This window comes from Saccopteryx leptura, chromosome 1, assembly GCF_036850995.1.
Source record: "Saccopteryx leptura isolate mSacLep1 chromosome 1, mSacLep1_pri_phased_curated, whole genome shotgun sequence".
NCBI lineage: Eukaryota > Metazoa > Chordata > Mammalia > Chiroptera > Emballonuridae > Saccopteryx > Saccopteryx leptura.
In genome coordinates this window covers 390,105,998-390,114,866 of record NC_089503.1, presented here as the reverse complement: position 1 = coordinate 390,114,866, position 8,869 = coordinate 390,105,998, and the positions used below count along the sequence as shown (strand labels likewise).

The 8,869-nt window shown below is 44.7% G+C and overlaps 1 protein-coding gene across 1 annotated transcript; it reads right to left on the bottom strand.

The window, feature by feature from the left end:
- Window positions 1-962: 962 nt before the first annotated feature.
- On the bottom strand, window positions 963-8,589 carry LOC136387809 (SLA class II histocompatibility antigen, DQ haplotype D alpha chain-like). Its single transcript, XM_066359855.1, has 5 exons — window positions 8,440-8,589; window positions 4,418-4,666; window positions 3,708-3,989; window positions 3,310-3,471; window positions 963-3,167 (listed from the first exon to the last, which is right to left on the bottom strand). Exons 1-4 carry the CDS (start codon window positions 8,519-8,521, stop codon window positions 3,317-3,319), a joined length of 768 nt encoding a protein of 255 aa, XP_066215952.1. The 5' UTR covers window positions 8,522-8,589; the 3' UTR covers window positions 963-3,167; window positions 3,310-3,316.
- Window positions 8,590-8,869: the final 280 nt, after the last annotated feature.

Below are 8,869 nucleotides of genomic sequence, written 5' to 3'. Positions count from 1 at the left end.
TGTTCTTTGTTTTGTTGATATGGTGTATTACGTTAACCGTTTTACATATGTTGAACCATCCTTGAGATTCTGGGATGAATCCCACTTGATCATGATGTATTATCTTTTTCATATGTTGTTGTATTCGATTTGCTAGTATTTTGTTTAGTATTTTAGCATCTGTATTCATTAGAGATATTGGTCTGTAGTTTTCTTTTTTTGTGCAGTCCTTGCCTGGTTTTGGTATGAGGGTTATGTTGGCCTCATAAAATGTGTTTGGAAGTATTGCTTCTTCTTCAATTTTTTGGAAGACTTTGAGTAGAATAGGAACCAAGTCTTCTTTGAATGTTTGATAAAATTCGCTGGTATAGCCATCAGGGCCTGGACTTTTATTTTTGGGGAGGTTTTTAATGGTTTTTTCTATTTCTTCTCTACTAATAGGTGTGTTTAGGCTTTCTGCTTCTTCTTGACTCAGTCTAGGAAGGTTGTATTGTTCTAGGAATTTATCCATTTCTTTTAGGTTGTTGAATTTAGTGGCATAAAGTTTTTCATAGTAGAGAATATATTTTTCATTAGGGTAAAAACTCATGGTTAAATATTACAACTTCTTTCTACATCAACTCTCTTATCAACCCCTTCTCCAATGATAAATCACTGACTGCTCTACCCTCTCTATTGGCTCAGCCTAATCCAATTTAGTCTTTCTCCTCCTAGAGAGGAAAATATTCTCCAGTTAACATATAAAAAGAAATTCATCCACAGCTCCATGTTAGAAACTCCTCAATTATTAAAGGGATCAGAAAAACAAAAGTGCTTCCCATATAACATGATCCATTGGAAAATAAATTTGATAAAGATGTGGTACATATATACAATGAAATATTATTGAACCATAAAAAGATTGAAATCTTGTCATTTGTGACAACATGGATGGACTTGAGGGTATTATGTTACATAAAATAAGTCAGACAAGACAAATATCGTAAGATTTCACTTGTATGTGGATTCTGAGAAATAAAGTAAATGAACAAAGTAGAAACAAACTTGCTAATACAGAGAACATTTTGATGGTTACCAGATGGAAGAAGGGTTGAGGGGATGGTTGAGAAAGAAGAAGGAATTAAGAAGTAAAAACTCCCAATTTTATAAATTGTCATGGGGATGTAAAGTACAGCATAGAAAATATCATCCATCTATTATAATAATGATGTATACTGTCAGATTTATATTAGATTTATAAGGGCGATCACTTTGTATGTTATGTAAATGTCTAATCACTGTGTTGTACCCCTGAAAGTAATATAATATTTTATGCCAATTATAATTAAAAGATTAAAAAATTATAAAAAATAAATTTACTAATGATGGATATAAATAGCAATGTTTTCTTATGTATTTGTATTGTTTGTGTAAGGCACTGCCTACTTATCCAGTTACTCAAATTCTGTCAATACTTCTGCAAGGAAACTATTATTACTCCCATGTACGGATGAGAAAAATAAAGCACAGAAATGTTAGATGCTTTACCCAGTGTTATAAAGTTTAAAATAGTAGCTATGAAGTGCTGAGTCCTGGATTTGAATTTAAATTTCTTTGTACCAAACTATCAATTGTTAGTACTTGTTTTTCTCTCCCCTCCCCCAGTTACACTTTAAGCCCACTGAGGCAGGTGGCATGGACAGGGACAGTCTCGCACATTTTGCTGCTCTTTTATGATGTCATGCTAGAAGCAGTGAAGGAACTCAGTGATTGTAAAGTGGAAAGACTGCAGCAATGTGCCGGAAACATTCTCAAAGGGCACAAGGATTCCAGCTCAGGTCACATACATTCTCAAGAGTAAAGTGTTGGACACACTCAGGAGAGCCAGATTCCCTTCTGTTGATCCCTGTGCACTGGAAGGGCTTCCACTGGGAGACGGTGAACCGAGAGGGGCACCTAGCACCCACAGCTGCTGCTCCATTGTCTCAGCCGTGCTGCCCCCTGTGATTTCTCTCTTACAGGGTTACCCTTTCCTCAGCCAGGAATAGAGAGGGCAGGGTCCGGGGAAGGTGGGCTGTTCTACTGCTCGACAAGGCACCCAGGGACACAGGGGTTCACGGAGCCTGACCTGGACTTATCTGCCTGGACACCCTGCAGTCACATTCACTCCACTGTCCCCGACCTGCCATGGTGACACAGGAAAATCTCCGTGGTTGTCTAGCAGGACTTCATCTATGAGGTGAGGCAGCTACACCTGTATTCTATGGACTCGAAATAGGTCTTTGGTTGCTACTCCCACCTTTTTCCATTTGATACTAACCCTAAGTAAAGACAAAGTATTTGGTCCTTCCCAGATACCTGGATTATTGTCTTATTCTAATTTTCTCTTAATTAACTTTCATTTCTTCTCCAGCTGAGAGTCCTTTTATCTCCTCAAGGGGGAGGAGGGGAGAAGAAAGCTGTTACTATCATTACTACACTTCACAAATTTAAAGTTTGGGGAACAAATACTGACTTCTGGTGTTGTTGAGATACAAAATTTCTTTCTAGCAATTTATTTCTCTGTCATTACTTTAACAGCTATATTAAAATGAATACAGATTTATTCCTTGGTTTTTGTATTTCTCCTATAACAAATCTACATCAAAGACAGAAGGTACATATCAATATTACCTTCATTGATGCCTGACTTTGGGGGTGGGGGCCGCAGTGGTCAAAGGTGGGAACACAAGGAAGAGAGAAATATTAACCTCAGCTAAGGTATTAAAATGTTATAAGACTGTACCTGTTCTGTTTGTGTTACTGGGCATGAATCATGATCTGGGAAATGAGACTCAATGGGCCTGAAACATTAAGGACCCTAGTCCTCATCAGCCCTGAGATAAAAGACAGGAAGGAATTCAGTAAAGACCTCATAAAGGGGGTTTATTCCTCCAGGGAGAGATTAGCTCAGGGTCACTGAGGGGTTAGGGAGCTGAGTGGGACATCCCAGGAATCCCACAGTAGGTAACCATCGAGAAAATAATCCAGGAGTTTAGGGGAGAATTCCGAGAGAGAGGTGAGGCCTGAGGGGATACAGCATCTTTAGTGACAGAGAAGATGTGAGGAGTGTAAGAGGAAGGAAGGGGTGTGATGAATCCATGTGGCCAGAGGACAGGGCTGGTCATCTAGCACGTCCACTCTTCTGCTCTTGTACATCGGCCATTCACCTGCAACAAGACAGATGTGAGATCGATGGGTCCTAGTTCCTGTGCTACCATTATGCTGTCTCCCAACTGTGTACACTTTTCTACCATATCTGTGTCCACAGCCTCCTTTCTCTCCCTCCTCCTACTTTTATAAATCTCTTACCTTCCCTTCACAAGGGCCCTTGCTGTCTGGAGGCACCGCCGGAGCGCAGGCCCTGGATAATGAAGACGGTGCCCACCACGATGCCCACGAGGCCTACGGCCAGCCCCAGGGCGCAGACCACCGTCTCCGTCAGCTCTGACATCGGGGCTGGAACATCAGGCTCTGTGAACGGGAGGGTGTGGAGGTCAGAACACAGAGCGCTCCTGTGCACGGACAGGGGGTGCGGAGGGAGGGGTCGTTCTGCAAAGCCGTGGGGCCCGGGCTTAGGGGGCGTGTGCAGTCTGTCATAGAACCCTTGACGTGTTAGTTCTAGGGCCAGGGGAGTTAGGGGGTCATGGGCAGGATGTGTGACGTGACAGAGAACAGGAGGCAGCAGGGGGCGCGGCACTCACACTCACCCCAGTGCCGGAGGAGCGGCCCGTCCAGGCCCCAGTGCTCCACCCTGCAGTCATACACCTCGTCCTCAGAAGGGAGGAAGGTCAGGTAGCTGATCTTGAGGAAGGAATGGTCGCTTTTGGCGAGGAATCTGGTTTCAGAAACACCGTCTGTGACTGACTGCCCATTGCTCAGCCATGTGATGTTGACCACAGGGGGGAAGATGTTGTCCACGGCACAGAGGAGGGTGTTGGGCTGACCCAGCGTCACGGGAGACTTGGGGAACACAGTCACCTCAGGAACCTCTGTGGTGAGGACACAGCACTGGATTAGATTTGTGTCCCACATTCCACCTGGGAGGAGCCCTCCCACCAACATCCCCATCGGACAGTGAGGAGCTCCTGTTCCCTCTGCTGTGAGCTGGGGTACCTGCCCCACACGTCACCCCGTGTCCTTCTTCCTGAGGGCCTGATGGTTAAGGTAGGGGGTCTGTGGGACCTTGAAAGATTCGAGGGTTGCAATAAGGGAACAAGAACCTTTGTATTACACAGAAATATGGGATTTGTAAGAAGGTAGAGGAAGAAGGTTCAGCAATTACCACGAGAAGATCTGGGGAGTCCTTGGGAAGGAGAGAGACTTGCAGAGTAGTGAGGGGATCTGTCTGAGGGAAGAGGGGAGTGAGGCCTGTATGAAGGGGCAGGTTCAATAAACAGCCGGAATGGTGAACACGTACTGTTGGTAGCCGCGGTAGAGTTGGAGCGTTTAATCATGATGTCCAAGTTGTGTTTAAATGTAGCGATGTTTGCCAGTGCACCCTGCGGGTCAAAACTTCTATATTTACTAAACAGAGGCAGCTGCCAGACAGTCTCCTTCTTCTGCAGGTCCACGTAGAACTCCTCGTCTCCATCAAATTCATGGGTGTACTGGCCAGAGGGACCGTAGGACTGGTAGAGATTTATGCCATAGGCAGCCACGTGGTCAGCTGATGAGTGAGGGTGGACAACAGAGGGAGAGAACAGGATCTTATTAAACAAAGTGACAGGAGAAGGTGACTTCCAGATGCTGTGTCCACCTCTGGCTCTGTCTGTAGACACAGTTCCCAGCGCCTGCTCCTCCCTTTGTTTGTCCCATTAAAATCCACTCCAACATCCGCTCCGCAGAACGCAGTCTCACAGGCTTGTTCACTCCTCTTTGCTGCCAACCTAGCTCAGCGCCTTGTGATAAATATTACAGCGGAATGAAATAAGGAATGGATGAATGAATGATCATGGCATTATCTTTCTTTCCTAGAGATTCAGTTCACCTCCCTCTGTTTCATTAGTTTTCTCTCTCACCTAATTTCTTCATCAGCTCATAACACACTCATTACGGGTTCTCTCTCCTCAGGACTGACTCAGAAGAGAACATTTTGTATACCACGGATTCCTTCCTTGGCTTTTTTTTTTTGAACCAAAAAAAGCATATAAGATCTCATTTTATATATATATTTTAATTTTTATTTATTTATTTATTTTTCCAAAGTTAGAAACAGGGAGGCAGTCATACTCCCACATGCACCTGACTGTGATCCACCCGGCATGCCCACTAGGGGGTGATGCTCTGGCCATCTGGGTCATTGCTCTACTGCAACTGGAGCCATTCTAGCAGCGCCTGAGGCAGAGGCCATGGAGCCATCCTCAGCGCCCGGGCCAACTTTGCTCCAATGGAGTCTTGGCTGCGGGAGGGGAAGAGAGAGAAAGAGATGGGAAGGGTGGAAAAGCAGATGGGTGCTTCTCCTGTGTGCCTTGAATGGGAATCGAATCTGGACCTTATACACGCCTGGCCAATGCTCTACCGCTGCGGCAACTGGCCAGTGCCTCATTTTTATTATTTTTATTTAGAAATTTAATTTAATGAGGTGACATTGAAGACCTGATTATTTTTTTAAAAGTCTCCTTTCATTACTTCAGTGTTTAAGGAAGAATATGATAAAGACAGTGACAACACTGTAAGCTGTATAAAACTAAGTGGTATTTTTAAGGTCTCTGTGTTTGGAATAGCAGTGATCCTCAGAGGAGAGGTGTCCTCCGTTATAACAATAAAATCTTAATTAGATTTTAGGTTTCTATTATTTTTCACCCCTCTTTTTATTTCTGGAAGGACACGACTAAACTTCTTTTTCTAATTCAACCCACGTTTGTTGAGGACACAGGGTAAGCTCTGGCCCTTCCCTCACATGGACAGTGTACTTGATTGCTGATGCTGAGGTAGATTGGTACCCAGCACAGTATGACTCCACCCAAATGAGCCCAACTGGACACCTCTGAGCCTTTTACCACGTCCTCTTTCCACAATGTCTTCTTTATTGAGTATCAGTAAAGTCTCAGACATTGTGAGGAGCAACGAGTAAAACACAGATCCTGCGTGCCACCTGAGAGCTTGTTGGTCAGGGGAGACTCAGGTGAGTAAAGGAGCTAGTAAGGGGCCCTGTGAAGGGGTAACCGACAGCCGTATACTCCAGCACCCTCCACAATGCCTCATCTGCCAGTCAAACCAGATGACATTATCTTTTCATGTTTCTTGGTCTTTACAAGAGTCTGTTTTTCTCCTTGAAATTATCTTTTAGGATTTCCTGGACACCCGCAGTTCATTCTTGAAAGCTCTGCTTAGTCACCAACTCCTTAATGAAGTCCTCTCACTAAACATATTTTTGTCCACATCATGATCTCTAACCCCTCCCCCCATCCAATTTATCTCTACACGTTTATCTCTTCCTCCTCCCTACCCAGTGTCACCCCTGGGTTGGTCACTTAGAAGGTCCTCCAGCAAAGCCTCCTTGTCCTGTAATGCATCTTCCTGACTTCCTTTTCACACATGAACACAGGAGCTCATCCTCTCATCTGGAGCTCGTCCTGGGCTGCACATGGTGCCCGAGAACATCACAGTCCTGGACCAGCTGCTCCTAATGCTCTTCCCCAGTTTCAGCCTCTCTGGTCCCTGTCCTGCTCAGCAATGGTCCTGCCCTCCTGCCCCATGCTGTCCCCATCACTAATCTGAGAGTCCTCTGGGGACACAGTGTGTCTTTCCATCTTTGAACCCCCAGCACTTAGCTCACTGTGTGCTCAGGAATGTGTATTCCATGCCACCTGCTCTTCTCCAGGATGACAGAGACTTGGGAAGACTGGCTGACACAGAGGTAGCAGAATCCTAGGAAGGTGAGACTCAGCAGAGACCAGGGCTGCATTATGACTTGTGAACCCTTAGCATTTGTTGCTAAGGTGGGGCCTTTTCCCCATGAAAATATTAAAAATGCATATTTTATGATCATATTGATATAAAAACAAATATACTGCTCACAAAAATTAGAGGATATTTCAAAATGAATACGAAGCAATAAAATATCCCCTAATTTTTGTGAGCAGAATATAATCCAGGCTAAATTAAAATAGTTTCTTCTACCCTAAAAGTTTATTTTTTTTCTATTTTTAAAAGAAAATCAAGCACTTTCATGGGTTCCTACAGGCACAGCAGCCCCTTGGCCCGGTTCCCACTGGGGGTCATGGGTAGGTCCCACCTGACCAGGACACGCTGGGTGACCCTGAGAACAGGAGATGTGGACGTGCTCTGGAGAAGCAGGCGGAACGTCACTACAGACAACGTTAGGTGGGAGCCGCCATGCAAGTAGAGTAGTTGAAGGTTAGAGTGACCTCCTCTCCACTTCCCCTTTGAACTACCTGGCTTTTCCACCTTGGTTTCTACAAACCCAATCTTCATGCCAATAAAACAACAGGAAAAAGAGCCAGATGGGTCCTGGAAAGAACGAAGGATGAAGGAATATCTGAAGAGAGGGTGGAAGGAGGTGACAGCAAAGGTAGGGGCACAGGGGACAAGGACTGACTCCGTGCTGGCCCACCCTCTCCCTCTCCAGAGCTTCCTCAGACAGGGTGAAGGGCAGGATGTTTGGGCTGACAGCTGGAGACTAAATAATTTAATTCACCAAGTTTTCATCACAAAGTTCTCAATTTTAAAATAATAATATTCTTTACTTTGTTAAAGAAAAACTATAAAGCTATACCTGTAATAGTTATAATTAAAAAATAAGAATACCCTTGACATTTATACGTCTTCATTACTTGGAAATCATATTTACATACTTGGTTTACTTGGTGTCCTTGTGAGATGACACAGAAGAGGTAACAGATCAAGTGAGGACGTGGTAACATGACTTGTCTAAGGGCGTCCACTGGGCTCCTTACCACTCCCACCCTTGTCAGTTCTCAGTGTGGGAATGTATGCAAATCTGAGACAATGCAAAGTACACTGCTTTATATCTACATAGTCTACAAAATTCTTGAAACTATGTACCCCAAGATAAAATTCAGGAGAAATATAATTGTATATTAAAACAACTCCAAAAATTGTTCAGAAAAACTTGGGAGCATTAGTTCATGAATTTTTAGTAACAAAACACTCACTCATGAAAACACCCCTATCTTTGAGGCAATCTAAGCATAGAGCCCTGCAGGCTGTGTTCACTGGATCCAGCACTAGAAACAGAACACTGTCCTCAGAGAAGGTGCAACAGCACAGCTAGCAGAGACAGCAGACTGGGACTCTGGTTTTCTAAGCGGGGAAGGACCATGCTTTTTGGATCTGCTTCCTGTTGAGAATGGCTTTGAGGAATCTCTACTAGTTCTATGCGAATCTCTGTGTTTTTCACCCTCCAATTCTCTGTTTCCCAGGACCAGTCCCCACACCACTCAGAGGTGCACTCACCCACAATGTCTTCACCTCCACAGGGACTCATCATGGTGGTCAGGGCGAGGGTCCCCCAAATCAGAGCTCTGTTTAGGGTCATCGTCTCCTCAAGGTGGTCTCAGCAATGGCTGTCCTGAGTTGGAGAACAATAATGAGGACAGAGCTGAGAAAATTCTAAAAACACCCAAAGAGAATCCTAAAATCAGGTTCTGACCAATCAGAAAAGTCCCCTGTGATGACACCTCAGTTGCCAGCTGAAGAGTTTGTACAGAGAGGCCGGCAGGGAGTGGGAAACCCCCTGGTTCTGCTGCAGCCTCCACTCAGCGTGGACCGGAGGGAGGTTTCTATGAAGGGGGGAAGGGATCAAATTGCCATCTTCTCTTAGTCTCTGTACCTGCTGGTGACAAGGGATTTCTGAGCAGCCACGTGGACAGATGTGGCCATCACT